The sequence below is a fragment of the Somniosus microcephalus genome, chromosome 30, assembly GCF_052327205.1.
Source record: "Somniosus microcephalus isolate GS21.2 chromosome 30, FLI_Smic_1.0, whole genome shotgun sequence".
NCBI lineage: Eukaryota > Metazoa > Chordata > Chondrichthyes > Squaliformes > Somniosidae > Somniosus > Somniosus microcephalus.
In genome coordinates, this window is record NC_141016.1 from 16,916,154 (window position 1) to 16,939,915 (window position 23,762).

General features: G+C 44.7%; 1 protein-coding gene across 5 annotated transcripts; it reads left to right on the forward strand.

Moving 5' to 3' along the window:
* The first annotated feature begins 287 nt into the window (after positions 1-287).
* Positions 288-22,275, forward strand: LOC147097969 (DNA nucleotidylexotransferase-like). 5 transcript variants are annotated; one of them, XM_085971078.1, is made up of 12 exons: positions 288-369; positions 1,171-1,409; positions 6,242-6,422; positions 8,162-8,257; positions 9,213-9,383; positions 9,656-9,727; positions 10,747-10,867; positions 13,832-13,964; positions 15,014-15,116; positions 18,038-18,370; positions 19,864-19,947; positions 20,849-22,275. In XM_085971078.1, exons 2-12 carry the CDS (start codon positions 1,198-1,200, stop codon positions 20,954-20,956), a joined length of 1,614 nt encoding a protein of 537 aa, XP_085827204.1. In that variant the 5' UTR covers positions 288-369; positions 1,171-1,197; the 3' UTR covers positions 20,957-22,275. The 5 variants fall into 5 exon arrangements, with proteins under 5 accessions (XP_085827204.1, XP_085827205.1, XP_085827207.1 ...); XM_085971079.1 differs by lacking the exon at positions 288-369 and adding an exon at positions 720-831 and having other exon boundaries at positions 9,213-9,374; XM_085971077.1 differs by lacking the exon at positions 288-369 and adding an exon at positions 723-831.
* Positions 22,276-23,762: the final 1,487 nt, after the last annotated feature.

Below are 23,762 nucleotides of genomic sequence, written 5' to 3' on the forward strand. Positions count from 1 at the left end.
CAAGACAAGCCTGGGCTTGTCTTAAGTAGGGCCAGGTATGGGCGGAGCCGACACACCCAATGGGGAGAAAGGGGGCGGTGCACTATATACAATATACAAGGTAAAAACACAGGAGCAGGCAATACAATATATGTAGTTAAATACAGAGTCTGATGAATGACATATTTCATCACAGTATAAATTGTAGTGTAGTTGTTGTTCATTAAGAGTAGTGCCAGTTAAATGCAGCTTAGTGTCTGACTCAGTCTTTGGTGCCACTTGCAAGAAGGAAAAACTTGCACCTTTCAGGACACCCAGACGTCCCAAAGCGCATTACAGCCAACGAAGTACTTTTTGACGTGCAGTCTCGGTGTTGCAATGTAGGAAAAGGTGAGTTGTACTGGATGCAATACTGTCGCGGTCAAACTGTTTTGACAGACCTGGCCAAGCACCGTCTTTCGGACTGGGTTCTGTCGGATCTTTGCAGCAAGCAAATTTAAGCATCCTTGCAGCAAAACCGTGTGCTGCGCTGCGCTAGTGCACTGAGTCCCCACCACCCCGGGGGTGATTGACAGGCGCTGCCGCTTGGCCCGGGGGTGATTGACAGGCGCTGCCACCTGGCCCGGGGGTGATTGACAGGCGCTGCCGCCTGGCCCGGGGGTGATTGACAGGCGCTGCCGCCTGGCCCCTGATACCCGGCCAGGCGCGTGCCGGAAGGTTGGTGCTGCGTGTGTACGTGCGCGTGCACCGCCGCGCGTTCAGGCCGTGGAGAGCGCGCGTGGCGGGCCCGCGCCGAACTCCGCATTATTGCGCTGTCACGCTGCGGCCTAGCAGAATTTGAGCCTGTTTATCGTGAGTCCTCCCCCCGGTTCTCAGTTTTAAGCTCTCAGGCTGGGTATAAAATGTCTGAAGAAGGGTTTCGACCTGAAACGTTGACTCTGTTTCTCTCTCCACGGATGTTGCCTGGCCTGCTGAGTTTTTCCAGCGTTTTCTGTAGTTATTTATTAAATGTCCCCATACTGGCTGGGTATATATCAGTCCCATGGACCAGTAACTTTCAGCTCAGTGCCTTTAAGTGGATTTGTGTTGGAATTTCACTCTTGACATTGACTTCATGTTGGCAGCCCTGCTTCTCTGGGATTTGACCTTATGTCTCTTTTCTCTCCACCCACCCACCGCCCCCCCCTTCAGGTTGACTGAGCTCTCTCTCATCCCACCATGCCCTTGCTGCCTCGTAAGAAGAGGCGGAAAGATCCTGCTCCTTCTCCCTCGTCCCGAGACCGTTTGGGTGGAAGTAGCCCAGGCGGCACTGCGGTGAGGTTCGGTGAAGTTGGCATATTTTTGGTGGAGAGGAGGATGGGGTCGAGCAGGAGAGGCTTCCTCGCAGAGCTTGCTCGGAAAAAGGGGTTTCGAGTGGAAGAGCAGATGAGGTGAGTGAGCTGGAGATGTGCGTCCCGCCAGAGTCTGACCACTTCATCTCCTTTTAAAGCAGGCTAACAGCAAATTCAACACAACTTGGACTAAGATAGTGAAACGTTGTCAAGTGCTTCATGGGGTGGGAAATGCACAACAAGCAAGAACAGGGAAAATTCTTCAGTTACAGGAGGTCAGACATATGTTTTAAGGATTTTGAAATTGGGGAGAGAAGAAGCAAAACAGAAGGATTTAGAATGAGAATCGCAGAATAATAGTGCAAAGCTGTGCCACTGATCTGGGTCAGGAGGTGGGTTAAGTGGCGCCAATCCTCGGGATAAGAGCAGAGCTGAAGGAAGTTTCAGAGTTAAAATGGAGCAAAGCCCAGGAGAGATTTTGAAATCGGTGCACTGAGGAAATGGAGCACTATTGGAGGTTGGTGAGGACATAGGATAGTGAAGTGTGAGTTAGTACGGGATAGATTGCAGGCAGCAGAACACATTACCTAAGGACAACAGAGTGAGTTTTTATGGTACAAAACTGGTTCTGTACATTCACATTCTCTTGTTAAAATCATCCTGTTTATAGTACAATAATGGAGGAAAGGGCACCCTATCCGGGCACTGACAAGATTTTGGCATCATTCACTGAACTTCCTCAGTAATTAGGGAAGGTGTTGGGTGCAACAAAAATAGTTTGAACTGTTGTGAAATCAGAAGCAGTCTACATACTGCAGTAAGTTATTCAATTTGTCACAACATGTGGTGCAACGTGCATTCTTGCGACTTGTTCAATGCATGTGATGCAACGTGACTTGTTCAATGAAATAAAGTTGAAAAATGCCTCCCTACGATATACTTTTGCTGTATTGCTCTCAAAGGTAGATGGGGTGGATACGCTGTGTACTGTACTTCAGTGGGTCTCATTGCATGAATTACCAATTGATTGGACCGCGACTTATAGTTGTAATACTGATGTTATAGGATTGAGTATCCTGTATTGGTATGTGACAGAATATTGGTGGCGTAACTTGAGTGAGAAGGAGGCATTTCCCTGTTATATTTGTGTGAAATAAAACTAAAGCACCTACACAGGTTATTGTATTCCCTTTCTTCTGTTAAAACTATTGTAATTCATTAGCTCCCTCAATAACTGCACAAGTTAAACTAGTGAGTAGCTGAGCCACACAGAACAGGAAGACCTCTGGCGAACCCTTGGTTTGTGTTCAGTTGGTTGATCGCAGCGGCAGTAGGAATTTTACAGACGTGCGCAAAGCATGCCTGATTGAGATAGGGAAAAATTGGACAGATTACTGCTTCTGATCGACATCCAGTGACCTTGCTGGAAATGCGTTTGTGTAGACATTGGGTGAGGATAGGATTGGGGTCAGATGCAATGGAGTTGAATAGTTTGCCCGCACTTGTTAATAATAGTCACTTGGGCAAGCTACCAGAGGTATCACAGCAGTGAGTCATTACCTTTTTAGGAGGGGAGCGAAATAAAGAAATGAAATGGATAATCTAATCTTTATTTTTTGAGATTTTAAGCAGTATTATGTTTTATGCGCGTGCTGACTTCAGTAATGCAGCAGAACTGCCGCTACGCCTAGTTTGCATGGTGTTCCCAGTTACATAGTTACTGCCGCAGCAAGAGGAATGAAATAGCACAAACATTTCGGCAATTTTAAAACTATTTATGCCATCTTCAACTCTTCATTAGCAAATTAGACAAACTACTTTTCATGTGTTCGGGCTGTTGACCTTTAGTTGTATCTGTTAATAATCATTGGAATCAGTGGTGGTTGGAGGTCAATCATCACCGCCCCAGGACATCGCTGCAGGAGTTCCTCAGGGCAGTGTCCTAGGCCCAACCATCTTCAGCTGCTTCATCAATGACCTTCCCTCCAACATAAGGTCAGAAATGGGGATGTTCGCTGATGACTGCACAGTGTTCAGCGCCATTCACAACTCCACAGATAATGAAGCAGTCCATGCCCGCATGCAACAAGACCTGGACGACATTCAGGCTTGGGCTGATAAGTGGCAGGTAACGTTCACGCCACAGAAGTGCCAGGCAATGACTATCTTCAACAAGCGAGAGTCTAACCATCTCCCCTTGACATTCAATGGCATTACCATCGCCAGATCCCCCACTATCAACATCCTGGGGGTCACCTTTAACCAGAAACTTAACTGGACCAGCCACATAAATACTGTGGCAACAAGAGCAGGTCAGAGGCTAGGTATTCTGCGGCGAGTGTCTCACCTCCTGACTCCCCAAAGCCTTTCCACCATCTACAAGACACAAGTAAGGAGTGTGATGGAATACTCTCCATTTGCCTGGATGAGTGCAGCTCCAACAACACTCAAGAAACTCGACACTATCCAGGACAAATCAGCCCGCTTGATTGACACCCAATCCACCACCTTTTAAAAATCCACTCCCTCCACCACCGGCGTACCGTGGCTGCAGTGTGTACCATCTACAAGCTGCACTGCAGCAACTTGCCAAGGCTTCTTTGGCAGCACCTCCCAAACCCGCGACCTCTTCCACCTAGAAGGACAAGGGCAGCAGGCGCATGGGAACACCACCACCTCCAAGTTCCCCTCCAAGTCGCACACCATCCTGACTTAATGGTATATCGCCGATCCTTCATCGTCGCTGGGTCAAAATCCTGGAACTCCCTACCTAACAGCACTGTGGAAGTACCATCACCACACGGACTGCAGCGGTTCAAGAAAGTGGCTCACCATCGCCTTCTCAAGGGCAACTAGGGATGGGCAATAAATGCTGGCATTGCCAGCGACGCCCTGATCCCATAAACGAATTTTTAAAAATTCAGGATTAATCACTGGCACAAATAAGTGCTTTACTTCACAGCTTTTGCAAATGGAAGTTTGAGACTATGTGAAAGAAATAACTGATGGTCATGAATTACCGCTGCACGTTCTACTGTTGTCCCTTTAACACACCCAATAGGAGATTACAGTTAGCCTTGGCACACCTGGCTTAGGAAGGTAAAACTCAGCCAAGGTTCCAGCTCCCAATAGCTCTCCAGAACTCTGCTACTGGAAAGTGGATGTCGGGGTGGGGATGTGATTGGCCTTGGTTGTGATTCGTCCATTGCCCCTGTCCCCGCGGACTTGCATTGACTCCCAGTCCCCGAACGCCTCAAACTTAAAATTCTCATTCTTGTGTATAAACCTTCATGGTCTCATCTTTCCCCGTCTCTGTAACCTTTTTCAGCCCCGTCCCTCCAATTCTCCATTCCTATGGTTCTGGTCTCTTGTGTTTCCTTTACCCCACCATTACCAGCTGTGCCTTTAGCTCCCTGGGCATCATGCTCTGGAATTCCCTCCCTAAACATATCTGCCTCTCTACAGGAAACTTTGTGCTATCCGGCACCGACGGGACCGAGCTGCTGCCGTTCCCTCAAAACTGCCGGACACTCCAGAGTTAATGTTGAAAGATACGGAGATTCTTATCTCCGTATCTGACAACAAACACTGTTGCTTAGCAACAGCTTCTAAACACTCGGGTGTGGCTGCAAGCCTGTAGCTAAAGCTGTTGCTATAGCTACAGACCTTGCACTGCTTGACTGTGGGGGGGAAAAAAAAGCAAAGAAAACAAACAAAAAGAATAAAAAATGGCTCCTGATTTTTGCCGGTGGCTCCAGCTTGCCGGATGGTTCACCTCCGGATAGCACAAAGTTTCCTGTACCTTCCTTTAAAACTCTGCTTAAAACCTAGCTCTTGGGCCAAGTTTTTTGTCACCATTCCTACGATCTCCTCCTTTGTCTGTTCAGTCCGTAAGGGGGACCCCGAGCTCCCGATGTTCTGTCACTTTAATTCTCCACTCCATTCCCACTCAGACCTCATCGTCCTCGGCCTCTCGATCTGAAATGTTAACTCTGTTTCTCTCTCCATGGATGTTGCCTGGCCTGCTGAGTTTTTCCAGCGTTTTCTGTTGTTATTTCGGATTTCCAGCATCCGCAGTATTTTGCTATCGTAAGTTCCGTTTACCTCTGATGCTAACTCCTGATCCTCCTAAGTCCTGTTTCCCACCTTCGACTTTGGTGTGTTTAATCAGTAACGTTGCTTGTTTAATGTTTTACTCTCTAACTTAAAAAAAAATTCATTCATAAACATAAACATGCTTGATCTCCATATGTATAAATCTGTTGAAACATAAACTGAGAAACCCCGCAGATAATCCTCTTTTTACAAGTACTCCTCTCTGTCCTTTTGTGCCAATACACTCTCCTACCCTGACCATTCCACCGGCCCAGTGTCCCCGAACTCCCCATTCTTCCACTATCGCTCTCCCTGACCTGCCGACTGCAGAAGCAAAAACAATGGATACACAGACCAAAGCAGCAAAGGACAGAGAAAAACCCAACCACAAAAAAACACATTTGTGTATATTTGTACTCCTCTTCCAACTTATTGTGAGCAATGCCATGGGAGATCTAATTAGGGGGCGCAGATCAAAGAACAAAATATGGAATTGGGTATCACAATGATTTTAGAAAACTCCTAATTTCACCCACGGAAACTGCATCTGGTTCCTGCCCAGACTAGTGAGCCAATTTGTTTTATTGACTGTCTTTAGTGAAGAGAGTTTAAGCAGTTCATCTTTTTCCTTAAAAGTAAAGCAGAAAAAAACTGTAAATTTGCCAATATTTATAAAGAAAAAAATTAGTTAATGTTTCAGACGTAGACACTTGAATTCAGTTCTTGCTTCATGTTCTGAATTATACATGGGGCAATTTTTGTACTATGCCCAATCTTCAGGAACTAATAGTTATTTGAAATAAAATTTGTGACGTTTACTGTTTCTCTTTTTTCAGTGAATCCGTTACTCATGTTGTGTCTGAGAGTAACACCGGTGATGAGGTGTTGGAATTGCTGGAAAAACAGAATGGAATTTGCGGAACTGGATTCACAGCGGCCTTGGTAGATATCACGTGGTTCACGGAGTGTATGGGAGCAGGCAGACCCTTGGAGCTGGAAACTCGCCATCGGCTTCAGGTATTTTGATGCCAGTCTTGTTAGAGAACACTGTTGATAAATGAGTGCAGTTTTTGCACTTTTTGAAAAAATATATTAGAATTCCTCTGACGTTTCATTGATTTGTGCACCGTGTGGTACTGTGTCAAACAGACCAGGAAGGCACTAGGTTTGATTCCTGGTCTATGGTGTACGTTGACTAACAGCTGGGGCAGTAGTTGATGCTGCAATTGCTTTCTGTCCCTGGGCAAAATCAACTAGGGTTCCTGCTCCTGATTGCTTTTCAGTGACTCCTGCTGGAAAGTGCCTATGAATGAATGGCAGGATTTCCCCCCTTCCGTGTTAAAATAGTCTGCTGACACTCACTGTGGATCCAAAGCCAGCACCTTTTTAGGAGAGGAGGAAAGTGGAGAAAAAATTGTGTGGCTGAAGGAAGAGTCACATGTATTCAAGAGTAGGATACATCCAATTGGTCAGAATAAGGAAAGTCATAGGTCTTCGAATAGTGAAAAACGTACAAGCATTTGAAATGCTAAACACACATTCTGAAGAGTCCCAGGAAATAGCTGCTGATGTGAAGTTAGTCTCCATCAATGACGGTACACTACATGGAATTTTCTGAAATTCTAATTTTATCCCTTTTCCTTTTAGTTTTGGGCAGGTATGTGTTGATATGAGGAAACCCATTGCAATATTTGGAGTCTCCAAATCAAGTGACTGAGAAATGCAGATAGGTAGTTTCTGTTTGTCTTGCATGGAGCGCACACTCTCCTTACAAGGGACATGCTCCACTCGTCTAAATCCAGAAAGCTTAGATGCAGATTGACAAGTGTTGGGACGCTGAAAACCACCCTATTCATAGGGGCATTGGGCTTGCAGTTCTCTGGAGTAGAGTGGGACGAATTCCATGTTCCTCAGTGACCGGTCTGCCCTTCCTGGTTCTAATTTGATCCAGGCTGGCTGGCCAGGCATCAACAATGCCCTGAAGTATTGTGGATGTGCCTTGCTTAAGAATAGGATTACTGAGTTTGCAACAAAGTGTTCCAATCTGTCATCGCAGGTGTGTCATCTTAAAGCTACCTCCATCACTGAGAGACTCCACTTAATTGCTCTCACACCCTTAGTTAATGGTTGGTCTGATTTTCATTTCTCGGAGAGGGTAGGGTCCTTTACCTAAGAAAGGATATACTTGCCATAGAGGGAGTGCAGCGAAGGTTCACCAGACTGATTCCTGGGATGGCAGGACTGTCGTATGAGGAGAGATTGGGTCGACTAGGCCTGTATTCACTAGAGTTTAGAAGAATGAGAGGGGATCTCATTGAAACGTATAAAATTCTGACCGGGCTAGACAGACTGGATGCAGGGAGGATGTTTCCACTGGCTGAGGGGTTTAGAACGAGGGGTCACAGTCTCCGGATACGGGGTAGGACATTTAGGACTGAGATGAGGAAAAATTTCTTCACTGAGGGTGGTGAACCTGTGGAAATCTCTAGCACAGAAGGCTGTGGAGGCCAAGTCACTGAATATATTTAAGAAGGAGATAGATAGATTTCTAGACACAAAAAGGCATTAAGGGGTATGGGGAGAGAGCGGGAATATGGTATTGAGATAGAGGATCAGCCATGATATCGAATGGCAGAGCAGGCTCGAAGGGCCGAATGGCCGACTCCTGCTCCTATTTTTATATGTTTCTATGTTCTATGTTCTTGTGTGTGTGGTCGGAGTTAGTAAAATACTAATCAATTTTGTTTGATTTTTAGGTGAAGAGAGTTGCAGCTGCTGTCGTTGGAGCTCCTATTTCACCGTACGCCTGTCAAAGAAGGACCACACTGAACAATAAAAACAGATTATTTACAGTAATAATCAATAGACAAACCCCCCGCCCCCAATCCCTGTCCCCAAACCTCTAGAATAAATTGCAGTGATTATAATGAAAGATGTCGGGTTACTTGGGACCCTTAGTCACGCCCAGACTGATGGCGCCCGTGCCTCTGGCCTAGGGAGAAGAAATATCAGCTGAGGTTTGCTACTCATGTTCACTACCCGGTGACGCAGTCAGAAAATGCACGTGTATCAAAGTCAGTTGAGAACAGGGTGACATAAGAAAACTACTAGGCACTTGGTCTGAGTATTAAACAAGGCTTTAATCAACTGTTTCACAACATGGAGGTCTAGTTGTCCTTCACAAGTTCCTGTTTACAAAATGTCCTGAGCAAGCTGGGCCCTTGTCCGAGTATTTATACTCTCCCTGGACAGCGCCACCAGCAGGCTGCCCAGTATTATTTCATAAGTCATTTCCACATGAATGACAAGATTCATGTCACGGGGTTAGGGCTTGACTGTGAGGACTCACACCATGCCATACTCTGTTGACACTCACTGTCTGGGTTCACGTGTGAGGCTACTTTGGAAGGGGTGAAGAACATAAAAGAAATAGGAGCGGGAGTAGGCCATTTGGCCCCTCGAGCCTGCTCCGCCATTCAATAAGATCATGGCTGATCTTCGACCTCAACTCCACCTTCCCACCCAATCCCCATATCCCTTAATTCCCTTCGTTCCCAAAAATTTATCGACCTCTGTCTTGAATATACTCAATGACTGAGCATCCACAGCTCTCTGGGGTAGAGAATTAATAGAAAGATGAAAATTCCTGGCTCAAAATGTATGTAATGTAAAATATGAATAATTATTTTTAAAATCCAGGGATGCATTTGGAGTCCTGAGAGAGTTCATGGAAATTGGCTATGTTGAAATGTGTACACTTTCACAAATGGATTTAGATGAGATGACTTTTGTCTTGATTCTGCCTAGGATGCATTGAAGATACTGGCTGAAAATGCAGAGTTACGTGAAAGTGAGGGACGGTACCTGGCATTCACTAGAGCATCTTCTATTCTAAAGTCTTTGCCATATAATGTGACCAGAATGGATGACCTCCAAGGGATTCCCAGTCTTGGGGAGCACTCCAGAAAGGTGATTAAGGTAATGGCATGGCACATTGTTTCTGTAGTCTGAGGCTTTCTTTGGGTAACCAGGAGAGCAGCTGTTTATTACGTGGTGCTGCATTTGTATTCTAATGCTGCCGCCTTGATGCAGCACTGTTAGATGGTGCAGATGCCACAAACTGGTTGAGAAAGGTTCAAGTTTGGTCTCTGCTGTTGTAACAATTTACAACTTAGTGGATGTTTATGAACAGTAAAGCAGTTAGTTGTGCAAGAAATGAAAATAACGGGTCTCCTTACTCTTTGCTGCAGGAAATCCTTGAAGATGGAATCTGCAGAGAAGTTGAGAATGTAATGCAGAACGAGAGATATCAAACCCTAAAGGTAGGTCTTGGTCTTAAGAGATGTTTTGCTACATGTGTGAAATGGACTGAAAAGTTCACGTGATAGATTTCAAACACTTGAATGAGGGACTTGTCAGAAAATGAATGCTGAGGAAATCTGCTAAACCGTGATTGGCTAATGGCAGCTGCAAAATGATGGCAACAAACCATTTCCAGTTTATGTAATCTCAACAGTTATCTGGACGAGCAAGAGACGTTAGCATTTCAAGTTCCGACGAAGGTTTCCAGCCAAAACAGTAATCTTTGTTTCTCATTCAGATCCTGATCAGTCTACTGTGTGTCTTTGCAGTCTCTTTTTAAAAAAAAAAAAAAAAATTGGTTGCAAATTGTTTTGGTAGACAGTTAAAGGTATATATTTGTTCTTTTAAAGTACAAGAAAGACTGAAACTAAGTTCTGGAATACTAGTGTGGTTTTAGTATATGAGTTAGAGAGGTACCAGCAACAGATGCAAGTGCAGGCCAAAGTTACTGCAGCCTGACCAAGAATTTGTAATTCACTCTTACTTCGACTTGAGCACAAATATCTAGGCTGACACCCCAGTGCAGTACTCGGGGATCGCTGCACTGTCGGAGGTGCCGTCTTTCGGATGAGATGTTAAACCAAGGCCCCGTCTGCTCTCTCAGGAGGATGTAAAAGATCCCGTGGCACTATTCGAAGAAGCGCAGGGGAGTTATCCCCGGTGTCCTGGCCAATATTTATCCCTCAATCAACATTAAAAAAAACAGATTATCCGATCATTATCACATTGCTGTTTGTGGGAGCATGCTGTGTGCAAATTGGCTGCCGCGTTTCCCACATTACAACAGAGACTACACTTCAAAAAAAAAAAGTACTTCCTTGTCCTGAGGTCATGAATGGTGCTGTGTAAATGCAAGTCTTTTTATTTGAAAATAACGATAGGTTGCACTGGCGCTGTCTCTCTGCTCGTGACTCTGAATGTAAAGAGCAGGTCAGTAACTGGTTGTGGTCGTTAGTAAGCCTTGTTTTTGGTCCTGTAGCTGTTCACCAGTATATTTGGCGTTGGTGTGAAGACAGCTGAGAAGTGGTACAGAGAGGGGCTGCGCACGCTGGATGAACTGAGAGCATCAAAAATAAAACTTACAAAAGAACAGGAAGCAGGTAATAAAGTGTAGACAAAATATTAAAGTATTTTAACATGCTGCTTTTTAAATGGCTCACTTTTCTCAAGGTCATTTATTCAATGATTCTGGTCGATGTTGGGAACCGGCATTATTTTCCTGTGTTTATATAGTGGACTGCAATCTTCACAGATGTGCAAACAAAGGAAGATTTCCACTTTACTGCAGGGGCAATTGTACTTGATGGGTATTCAGTGTAAAAAAAAAACTCTGTCTGTTTCATATCTCTCAGCTGGCGAATCATCAGAAATTCCAGTAGAGATGTAGATGATATTTAATACTGTTACCGATTGTTTTTTGGGGGGTGGTGTGGCGGGGGGGAGTTGGGAAGTGGTAGTTGGTCGGGATAGGATGATGGAAGATACTACAGCTTGGTCAGATTGCCAGCCAACAGTTTATCCATTCGGTTGCACAATGGTACCACATTGAGCTTGTTTGTCCCTTTCTACTCGTAGACATAAATGTCTCTGCTTTGCATCATTTTAAAGACAGAAAAAGCCTGCAGTCCCTGTTGTAGTTGGTGTGAGATTTTTCTCCAGAGGGAGTGGGAACAGGGATGGGGATCTGCACATTTCCTCTGGTGTGGCTCCTGAAGCAGCAGCAACTTTCAAGTGTTTAAGTGGTGTTGGGCCGTGACCTCGTGCCTCAATAACACCATCTATGTTACCTGTCATTGAAATAGTACATAGAAACATTACAAATCCTTTCCAATGGTTAAATGTACTGCTCGGCGTAGTATTGAGACAAATGGACTAGGAAGGTTCCAGGTTCTGTATGTGGAGAATTGGCTGATTTCCACTGGGGCGTCTGGGGTCTAGGGAAGGGGAAAATCAGCTAATGTTCCCGTCCCTGATCACTGTGTAGTAATTCCTGCTGAAAGGTGTGCGGGTGTTATTTGGATGTTAGGTGATGACAGGATCAGTCTCGGCCGTGATGTGCCCCATGATTATATAGCCTGCTGACACACTGCGGGGTGCTCCCACTTGTCGGCAGAAGAGCTGCGGAAAATCCCAGGTAAACGGCATTTACGTAATTCTTCCAGGATTTCCATAGTTCTTCCGCCGAAGGTACAATGGACGAGCAGGTGAACCCCTGTAGTGAATCCCAGAGTCAGGTTGAAACCTCTGTCACCAAAGGTGGAATGGAGGAGTGGGGAGGGATGCGTGCCAAGGCCCTAAGCTCTGGAATTCCCTCCCTAAACCTCTCTGCCTCTCTACCTCCTTCTTTAAGACCTTCCTTTAAAAGCTTGGTCAAAGAAGTAGTTTTTGTCAGCTGCCCTAATATCTCCTTATGTGGCTCGGTGTCAAATTTTCTTTGATAACGCTCCTGTGATGCACCTTGGGACATTTTACAACGTTAAAGGCGCCATATAAATGCAAGTTGATGTTGTTGATGCACAATAGTCCAGATTCAGAGGATTGGCGGGGGAAAATATGAAGTGAGCTAAGGAGGGATTTGTAGTCAAATTTTGAAATGAAAGCATTGGGAAATGGGGAGCTATTGAAGGTCATCAAGGACAGTGGTGATAGTTGAGGGGCACTTGTTGTAGTGCCCCAACAGTTGCCACAATTGAGATTGGCTAGCTGAGCACATTTGGTAATTGAAATGTGCAATCTTTTGGTCTAGTATGGCTTTTAGAACATAAGAAACAGGAGCAGGAGTAGGCCAATCGGCCCCTCGAGTCTGCTCCGCCATTCAGTAAGATCATGGCTGATCCAATCTTGGCCTCAATTCCACTTTCCCGCTCTCTCCCCATACCCCTCGACTCCCTTGTAGTTCAAATATCTGTCTATCTCCGCCTTGAATATATTCACTGACTCCGCCTCCACAGCTCCCTGGGGTAAAGAATTCCAAAGATTCACGACCCTCTGAGAGAAGAAATTCCTCCTCATCTCCGTCTTAAATGGACGACCCCTTATTCTGAAACTATGCCCCCGAGTTCTAGATACCCCCACGAGGGGAAACATCCTCTCAGGATCCACCCTGCCGATCCCCCTCAGAATCTTATGTTTCAATAAGATCACCTCTCATTCTTCTAAACTTTTGTGCTGCACCAGCTGGACCCTTTACTCTCTGAACTACTAGGAGCCTAACTACATTTCCCAGAGTCACAGCATAGAGAGGTCTGAATGTCACGTACCCATTCTGCATTCCGAGGCTGTCTAGAAGAAGCAGCAGCAACAACTTGTATTTATACAGAGCTTTTAACATGGAAAACGTCCCAAGCCAGGAATCCTGACCAGGATCTGATTCACGTGGATCACTTAACGTTCTGGAACAGAGAGTTTTTCATCAGTTGTCAAGATTTCCCAATATTTCTAGTGGGGCTTCACAGACGCATCATCAGGGGAAAAATTGACACCGAGCTAAAGAAGGAGACATTAGGAGGGGTACCTAAAATCTTGGTCAAGGATTTGGGTTTTAAGAAGGGTCTAAAGAGGACGGGGAGGTGGAGAGGCAGAGAGGTTTCCAAACCATAGGGCCCAGACGGCTGAAGTCACAGCTGCCAGTGGGGGAATGCATAAGAGCCCAGAATTGAAGGAACACAGAGTTCTCAGAAGGTTGTAGGGCTGGATGCAGATAGAGAGGGACGAGGCTATGAGAGATTTAAACACAAATTTTAAATTTGAGGTGGTGGGGGAATGTGTAATATGTAAGTAGAGGTGGAAAAAAGCAGATGAAAAAATTCCCAGTAAAAAGGGTCGTCTTCTGCAGTCTTAACCCAGAGTCTTGCTCCGCTGCAATAATGAGGATGCCCTGCAGTGGAGCTGTATTTTTGGTGCTGACAAACACCAATGTAGGTCAGCAGAAGCTGGAAAAAGACCTTGTAGCAAAAAGTCCTTCAGGCATTGTTTAAACTTGAACTGGATAACATTTCAAAATACTTTGAGCAGCTGCCAAGCCTGTCCCTGTTTTAAAACTGATAATCTCTTTTGTTTTACAGGCCTGCTGTATTATGAAGACCTCATTGTCCCAGTTACAAGGGCAGAGGCAGATTTGATCGGGCAAATTGTGGAAGGAGTTGTACACAGATTTCTGCCGACTGCAATTATAACATTAACTGGTGGCTTTCGAAGGTTAGAACACTGTAGCTTCCCCCTTACACAATGTAGTTCCGTGAACTTCTGCTAATATTTGTAAAAGCCTGAAACTTTTCTAGAGAAGAAAAGAGGAACCATGGCCACTTTGTTTTTTATTATTGTGAAACCTAAGCAAGAGGCCAAGGCCCTTCAACTAAGATTGTAAAGAGTAGAAAGGACTACGTAAATTAAGAATTGTTATCAGCCGTGGCTCAGTGGGCAGCACTCTCTCGCCTCTGACTCAGAAGGTTGTGGGTTCAAGTCCCACTCCAGAGATTTGAGCACAAAAATCCAGGCTGACACTTCACTTCAAGTACCTACTTCTGCGCCATCCTCCACCTCACAAATGCAGACTGGCTGTTGCACAATGATCAGCTGGTACTCTGAGTATTGTGGCGTAGAGAAGGATTGACAGACTAGTTGAGAACTGGGGTGAGTCATAAAATACACAAAACATTTCCTTGCATCGTTTTAGATACATCTAGTTAACCTGGGTTGGCATGAATTGGAAACTAAAGTAAAACTGAGCCGTGTAGAAAATGAGGTTCGGAAAATTGGAGCGTTTGGAATCATCGCGAGGAGTGCTCTTTGTCACCAGCTCTTCAACAGCCTTTGGAGTGGGAACCAAGCACTCCACTGCATTGACCCAATCCTAAAGAAATGCATTTGAAAACACTGACGTAAGAAATCTACTTGGCACTTGGTCTAAGCGTTAAACAAAGCTTTAATCAACTGTTTTACAACATGGCGGTCTAGTTGTGTCCTTCACTAGTTCCTGTTAAGAATGTCCTGCGCAAGCTGGGCCCGTGCACGAATATTTATACTCTCCCTGGACAGCGCCACCCGCAGGCCGCTCAGTATTATTTCATAAGTCTTTCTTTCATGAATGACTGATTCATGTCAAACACCACCATTTTTGGTTATTTTTTTCACTGTAATGATGTATTCCTCCAGTACCTCCATAGAAAGGGATTTGCCCATTGCTTTTGAAGTATCTTTTTTTTTAAGTGGTTTGTGTTCACTCATCAGAATGTTCTGTTCTTCAGAGAGAAGGAGTCTGGCCATGATGTTGACTTTCTTATAACTCACCCAGAGGAAGGCAAAGAAGAGGGTCTTATTTACCAAGTGATTACTTGGATGGCCACCCAGGTATGCCTCAGACATTTTATTAACTTTGGCAATGCCCAAGAGATAATTTAGACCCTTAACCCTCTTCAACTTGGAAGTAGATCAAACTGATGAGATGCGTTAGCCACACTTACAGGGAGTGAGTTTCAGAACTTTGCTGCTTATAGGCTAGTAGTCCCAAAACATTTAATATCTCTAGTATCTAGAACTTTTTTGATTTTAAGAGTAAAAGAAAACCAAGGGCAGTCCCACACTGATGGACAACGAAGGAGTGACGTTGGAAGAGGATGGTTTGGTTAACCGTGACACAGGCTGCAGAGGTCGAGAAGGTTGAGGCGTGTACTGAGTTATCGCAGTCACACGATGTCATTGTGACTTTCATTAGAACCGTTTCAGTGCTGTGGCAGAGGCGGAAACCTGACTGGGAACCATTTACAATACCAGCTAGAATGCGGGCCAGAAAGGGAAGTTGGATGATCAGCAGTTTAATGGGAATGGGGGTCAGCGCAGCAGGAGCTGGGTCTCTTGGACAAGATGAGCTCGGAGAAGGCACGAGGGATGATGGGAGAAAAGCCAGAGACTGACGCGGTTCAAGGTTAAGCCTGGGGAAGTTATACTGGGGAAATTCTGTCTTAGGTTACTGTCCCTCTGACTTTCCCTGAAGTAAGAGATTTCTATTTGTCATCTCCCCATGGCAGCATGTTTTAGATTGGGAAACTAATCTAAATTTTGGGGAAATTAGGTGAACCCACACCCTTTTAAGATTTGCCATGGACTACTGACCCTCTTTTTTTCCCCTATTCCTGCCCATGCTATGAGGCTGTGCTGCATAATATTGCTGTGCTTTTATTATCTAGAGTTCTAGATGGGTGGGAGTGTAGTTAGCTTTCTCTCTACATCTTGATTATTGATTCTATTTTGTCTCTTTCTATTCCACTGGCCTATAATGAGTTACTCAACAAACCGCAAAAGAACTGACTGGCGCTGGGGAACTCATCAGGGACCATCATTTTTGGCCTCCTGCATAAACTCTGTTCCCTTCACACTGTCTCCACCCACTCCCGAGCCCCCTGCTCAAGTTGAACCAGCGTATGTGAAACCTTGGCATCCTGTTCAACCTCGAGCTCAGCTTCAAATCTGCCATCCTAAATGTCGCTTATTTCCACTTCCATAACATTGCCGGCCACCACACCTGTCTCGCTGCCGCTGGAACCCTTACCCATACTTCTGTTAGCTCCAGACTTGATTTTTTCAGTGTCGCCCTTACTGGCCTAGCACCCTCCATAAACTCCAACCTGTTCAAAACTCAGCTGTCAGAATCCCGACCCTCTTGCACGTCACTCCTCTCCTTGCTGTCCTACAATTTCTCCCTGTTCCCCCAAAACGTTAAGATTAAATCCTATCTTCTATTAACCTCCATCGCCTCACCCTTCCCTACCCTATCTCTGCAACCTCCTCCAGCTTTACATTCCCTCCGGCACCTTTTGGTCTTCCGACTCCTACACATCTCCCCTCCCTGTGTCCCACCATTGGAGGCAGAGTGAGATAAGCTAACTCAGCACAAACTGGGGATAGGCCCTGAGATCTAGACCATATGGGGGAAAAATTCAGTTGCTTGCGCCTCCCATTAGCGCCTTAAGAGGGCGCCAATTGGGGCGCAAAGCAACTAGCGCCCGGGCGCGGCGATGTTTGCGCCGCTCACAAAATTAACTAGACATTTTGCGGCGGCGCTAAACACTACCGCCACAATCTCCTGCGGCAGCAGATTGTGACGTCAGTCGAGTGCGCAACGCCCCGTTAGCGCCCCGGACCGGATATTGAGTGACGCCTCCTGCCTTACCGCCTGCCGCTAGCAACGACAGGTTGAGGGAAGCGTTATGCTGTCAGAAAGGGACCGCTTCCTGCCGTTTTTTGTCGGTGACATTTTTGCACCACGCATTCTGAGAGAGAGATTCAACGCTGTGTGAAGGAGTTTTGGGTACTGAGTAGCACTTTGCGGGTTTATTTTGATTTGCCCTTCCTTGCTTCGCCAGCGCTCTGAGGTCGCGCCTCGCTCCTCGGCCTTTGCACCTTAAGACAGGTGTGAAGCGCCTGATTTAGCGCTCCAATCACCTCCAGGGGCGATAAAAGACAAGTTTGCTGTCGGAGGCGATAATTAGCGCCAGGCGCTAAACTCTGCGCACGGCCGATAATGGCGCCCCAAATGGGGCGATACTGAATTTTTCCCCCTATATCTTCGCACCACACTGGAAGTAGACCTTGGTTTTAGTCGAGAAGCTGCATTCCGATGGAGTCAGGCATGGAGATACCCACAGAACACAATAGTCTTGTTATCATTTTAATGTTTTTCATTTGCTTTGTCCATAGCTATTTTTATATTAAAAATTGTTTTAAAAGATTTTGAGAAGGAACTGTTTGCAAAACAAGTTAATAGGAAAAGTGTTCTTTTAATATTGTTGACACAGGTTTTGTAATTAATGTTGTAATTAATCTAGTTCTCTGTAACTACAACAACTTGCATTTATATAGAGACTTTAACGTAGTAAAACGTCCCAAGGAGCGTTATCAGACAAAATTTGACACCGAGCCACATAAAGAGATATTAGGGCAGATGACTAAAAGCTTGGTCAAAGAGGCAGGTTTTAAGGAGCGTCTTGAAGGAGGAAAAAGAGGTAGCGAGGCGGAGAGGTTTAGGGAGGGAATTCCAGAGCTTAGGGCCTTGGCAGCTGAAGGCACGGCCACCAATGGTGGAGCGATTAAATTCGGGGATGCTCAAGAGGGCAGAATTAGAGGAGCGCAGAGATCTCGGATAACCGCAAGATCCTTGCATAATGAATGTTTTCAACAACCTAGACATTTTTCATGCAGCCAGCCTTTGAGAGGAGAGTAGAACTGTGGAAAAGTAAATGTTAAGTTACAAGTCTGTTTTACAATTATTTCAGGGACTGATATTGTACGATGACATCATAGACAACAGTTACCAAAAGCAGAAAAACAAGGAGCCTGAGATATTTGATCACTTTACAAAATGTTTTTCTATCTTCAAACTGAAGAAGGAGGCGGTAAATAATCTGGAACCTAACAGCCCAGGCAATCGTGACTCTTTGGCTGTGAATGAGACTCAGGGAATTGGACTTGCTGGTCATGCAGGGACTACTCGGCCGGTAACTGCTGCTGCAGCAAGGGGTAAGGACTGGAAGGCTGTGAGAGTGGACCTGGTCATTGCCCCCTTTGGCCAGTATGCCTATGCCTTATTGGGATGGACAGGTTCACGGGTAAGTATAATTGAATATAGTAAGACACAACTATTGTGTAATAGAGAAATAAAAAGCAAAACTCTGCTGAGAATCTGAATTACACAGCTGATTGGTTAGCAACTGAGAAAGACATTTGTATCAATCTCCTTTGTCAGAATTGACAGGCTCTTGATTCAAAACAGTCTGTCTTCTTTTCAGACACTGATAGACATGCTCTATATTTCCAGTATTTTCAGTTCTATTGTCTGTGGAAGGTGTCGTGTTAAGTGACCAAGTATGTATGATTGTGTTTGTACAGTGACTTATGGATATTATTAATATTGAACCTGTTTAAATATTGTCAGCTTGGATCAGATGAGAGTACTCTTGCTTCTGACTCGCAAGCTTGTTGGAGCTTTAGAGATGGACTGAGGCATAGCTTAAAAATAAAATACATCATACAGGAAACTTTCTTTTATCCGGCACGGACGGGACCGACGTGGTGCCGGTTCATCAAAAATTCCGGATAACCGAACGCTATAGTAAAAGATACGGAGCTGAGAGCTCCGTATAAAGCAACAAACCCTGTTGCAACAGCTTCAGAACAATCGGCACAAGTTGCAAGCGTCTCTGTAGCTTAGCAACAGCTGCAGCCACACCCTTGCACAGCAACAAATGAAGTAAAAAAGGTAATAAAAGTTACCTGAACCTACTCCTGAATTTTGCCGGTTAACCGACATTTCCGGTTATTTAGGGGCCGGTTAATCGAAAGTTTCCTGTACTTCATTTTCATAAGAATCTGAGTTTAGTTTGAAAGCTAGTTAACAAACTAGGTTTAATATTACATAGTATTTACAGCACAGAAACAGGCCTTCAGCCCAACAGGTCCATGCCGGTGTTTATGCTCCACACGAGCCTCCACCCACCTTACTTCAGCTCACCATATCCACATATCCTTCTATTCCTTTCTCCCTCATGCACTTATCTAGCTTTCCCTTAAATGCAGCTATGCTATTTCCCTCAACCACACCACGTAGCGAGTTCCATAGCGTTTTGCATCTAAAAATTTCTGCACACCATTAGGGTCCCAACTTGTAATGCGTTACCTGATCGCAGCTGGGATAACAGGACATTACAGTTGGTGTCAGCACCCCTGGAGTAGGGAACAGCAAAACAGCCAGGGGTTTCCACTCCTGAATAATATGCACGACTCCTGTAAGAAGCATGTCCATATGAATGTGCGGGCTTTGCTGTTCTGTCCCTGCAGTTGACACACTCAGTCTAGGCTCACAATTGAATGAAGTATGGGAAAGCAACTGACACCCAAGGAACCTTACACCAGCAAGAGTCAAAGGCTTTAGATGAGGAAGAGGAGAAAACTGGTTGGGAGTGGGGGGAAAGAGGGTAACACATCATCTGGAAATGCAGAAAATCAGAGATAGAAATCCATTCACTTCAGAAGAGGAAAGCTCTCTTCATTTTGACTTGGTTTCAATGACGGTTTCTTGTTTCCTCCTCTTTGCGTCCTGTAGCTCTTTGAACGAGACCTACGCAGATATGCTAAGCACTTCAAGCACATGAGTCTGAACAGCCATTCTTTGTTTGATAATGAACAGGTAAGAAGAAATCCAAATCTTTGGCTCTCAACCTACCAAACAATTTTGAAGAAGTGGAATCCACTCAGCTATCCATGAAATGTGGTATGTGACTGTTGTATCAGCACAGGCATGGCGGGCTGAATGGCCTCCTCCTGTGCTAAGTCATGTTGTATCATGGCTTTCCCTGTGGCGTCCTCACTTTCATCGCAGCACGGGGTGATGTGATCCACAGCAGTTGAAAGGTGGGCCGTCTGCTCCCTCGTGCTTCCCACGCTGCTCTTGGAGAGGAGTTCAGAATGATTCAATCTCCAATTCAGGAAAAACAATTCGCTCCATCCCTACGTAAAGCATTAACCCACAAAATAATCCAAGTAAGATAGAACTCCAGATGTGGGAAACTGTAAGCATTGGTCCATGCCTTAGCATTCCACTATAGTGCAGTAATCTGCCAACCCACTGCACTTCTAATGCACTGAATTCTGAATGGATTCCCCTTACCTTAAGAGTACAGCATCTTAAAACCAAAGTACAGGAAACTTTCTGGTATCCGGCACTGACGGGACCGAGCTGGTGCCGTTAGATCAAAACTGCCGTATAAACCAGCGCTAATGTTAAAACATAGAGAGCTTTTCAGCTCCGTGTGAATCAACAAACCCTGTTGCTTAGCAACAGCTTCAAAACAGTCGGCTGCAGCTGCAAGTGTCTCTAGCTGAAGCTGTTGCTTAGCTACAGACCTTGCAGAGCCTGACTGGGAAAAAAAAAGCAACGAGAAGTAAAAAAACTTATAGGAAACGGCTCCTGAATTTTGCCGGTAGATCGAGCTTTCCGGACTTTTAACCTCTGGTTAAATGAAAGTTTCCTGTAACATTATTTGTGCTAATTGTATGATGGTTTAATAAATTTATTTATAAATAAATAGTTATTTTCTTCCGCATTTCAGAATACATTTTTGCCAGCTGCTACAGAAGAGGAAATCTTTGCGCATCTCGGATTGGACTACATACCACCTCAGGAAAGGAATGCTTGATCTGCTGAATTCAAGCTGCAGGAGTACAGAGACTAAATCGTGAGGACGCCTCCGGGGATACCCTCTCGCAAAATGCACGTTGCACATTTGTCACTTGATCCAGTACACCTGGGTAAAAGCTGGCTGTTCACCCGTGTCTGGTTCTGTATGGCTTACACATGTCTCCTGTACGGTGTGCTGTAGAATTGGTAAGTTGTATGTTGATGAAACAGCTATTCATCTGCTAAGCATCTTGGGAAGTCGTCTCTATATGATGCATGCATGTGGACATGTGTATCATATTGGCTCAGTGGCCACACTCTCACCTCTGAGTCAGAAAGTTGTGGGTTCAAGTCCCACTCCAGAGACTTGAGCACAAAAATCTAGGCTGATACTGAGGGAGTGCTTCACTGTTGGCGGTGCCGTCTTTCAGATGAGACGTTAAGCCGAGGCCCCGTCTTGTCCTTTTTTCTCTGCACTTTCTCTCCTCCCCTCGATGTCATCTGGGAACCTAGACAGTGAGTGGTGGCAGGCTATTCATCCAAAGGGGCATTACTTTGGAGCCTTATAATTACCCACAGCCTACACAAGTGCATGTCCAGCAGGGTTTGCAGGATAGTGATAGAAACCCTGACTGAATTTTTCTTCCCTCTCCCCCAACTATCCCAAGGGCGCTGACCCCAATTGTTGTATCTCAACTGAAATCAAATAAATCCACTGAGGTTCAAACGTGGATCCTTCCTCATCTTTATGGCTAAGTTACTCTGTGCCTGAACTAGCTAAGCTATTGGGAAAGCTGGTAAAGGTTTTAATAAAACACACACCATTTTAAAATACTGCTTTGGTTAAAGATTTAGCGGAGTGCGCAAGATTTAAAAGATCACACTTCAAATCTGCTCTGCAGTAAAACGGTAAAGATACTGGCTCCGGAAGCATAGGAGTAAAAAGTGATGATGCAAGGATTACTTGGGTTCGGTCATGCTGATGTTTTAAGCTTGTATGCAGTTGTAATTTTGATGCATCAGTGGATTATCGAAAACCATTAAGGCTACATAATGTTTGGCCAAAGGTCCGGTACTTATGACACTGAACCCAGTAAGTGACTCGTGCTGAATTCAAGCTGCTTATTCCGAGATTCAGTGAATTGACTTTGTTTTAATTTTATATATATAAACTATTTATCAAACACCATAGTGTGAACAAAAATTGCTGGCAATCATGTTTCGATGTTAACATAGAAAAGATTCCATCAGTCCAGATTTTTTAAAGAAAAAATTATCCAAGATGATTTAATTTTGGAATCAGCTGAACAAATTAAAGTATTTATATACCTTCAATAATCTGTCGATTCGGTTTTTTGATGCTGTAAACTTTAGCGGTTTACTTTTCATCACTGTGCTAAGAGGATGAAAGTTACAGAACATACAAATGCAACGGTATGTAGATGAATAATGTAAATCCTACTTGGTTTTAAGTGGTTAATGGATTATTGCGCACTGATTATCAGTGTGTTGCTGGGTTTATTTTTAGACTGTGAAAGTTGTATCCAGTAACTCTCACCCCAGGTTCAATCCCCGTACTCTTCCGAGTTGATGGATCTCAGCAGGAGCAGTACAATTAGTGTCGGTGCTACTGGGGTAAGAAGGGGAAAAATCAGCCCGACTTCACTGGACAGCGATCACTGTCCAGTGACCCTTGCTGCAAAGTGTAAGCGTGTAAATGTGCTGTGCAAGGACAGGATCAGACCTGGCTGTGATGCCCTCCAAAGCCAGAGAGACTAACTGTTGCTTTTCGGCTCTCGTGTGAAGAATCAACAGTGGTTTACTGAGGCCTTTGGAACTGTTCCCCAGCAAGAGTCTGCCTTCAGGAGGAGAGGGAAGAAATTGCGAATGAAGAACAAAAACGACGCTCATGAAACATGGTCTTTCTCGCAAGTGGCATAAGTTCAATAACACCACTGTTGTAAATATTCTGAATTATTGCACAGATTTTAATATTTTTATTGTTTGGAGGAAAGGCAACTTTCCACTTTAATTTTTAAAGCTACTTTGACAATATTTGGATGTATGTAAAAGTCAGCATGAAATGATGATGGGGCTGGATGTTTGTGTCAGGAAACATTTGATGCTCGCTGTCAGTCACCTTGGGGTCTGCCTGGCTGGCGCAGAAGATGTTGCTCCTTGTAGATACTGTCACAAAATTTGTGTTTACGGAATGTGTTATATACAGTATCAGAGTACAGCTGTCTTAACTGTACACCATTATATCTGACTGACAGCCATCTTGGCGACCCCCTTTTATGACTTCACTGAGTGTCTGCAAATATTTCAACCCCTCAATTTTGAACACTATTAAATCTTCCCTTAATTTTCTCTGCTCTAAGGAGAACAATCCCAGCTTCTCTAGTCTTTCCACAGAACGAAGGTTCCTTGTCCCTGGTATCATTCTCATAAATCTTTGCACCCTCTCTAAGGCCTTCATGTCCTTCCTAAAGAGTGAAGCCCAGAATTGGACACAGTACTCCAGCAGAGGTCTAACCAGTGCTTTATAAAGGTGTAGCATAAATATTCCCCTTCTTCCTTAAACATGAGGTCTCCCTACAATAAATGTAAAATAAACTATTGTGATCTAGACTCTGGAGTGCTTTTCCCCAGGACCTCAGTACAATTGAGTGCTGACTTCCTTTCTTCCCGACAATCTTTAGACCTTTAGAAGTGGCGACTGGTGTTACGCACTTCCTCTATCCCAGTTTCTCACCTTTTTCTCCTCGGCTGTTTTGAAGGCTAGGCTTTTGTGCTGAAACTTAATTGAAGTTTAGTACTGAGTA

Bases quoted from the DNA above. Each gene is read 5' to 3' on its own strand.
- LOC147097969 (XM_085971078.1), top strand. From the start codon at position 1,198: ATGCCCTTGCTGCCTCGTAAGAAGAGGCGGAAAGATCCTGCTCCTTCT. The intron at 9,728-10,746 runs GTAGGTCTTGGT...TTGGTCCTGTAG, and splicing joins AGAGATATCAAACCCTAAAG to CTGTTCACCAGTATATTTGG. The intron at 13,965-15,013 runs GTTAGAACACTG...TCTGTTCTTCAG, and splicing joins TTAACTGGTGGCTTTCGAAG to AGAGAAGGAGTCTGGCCATG.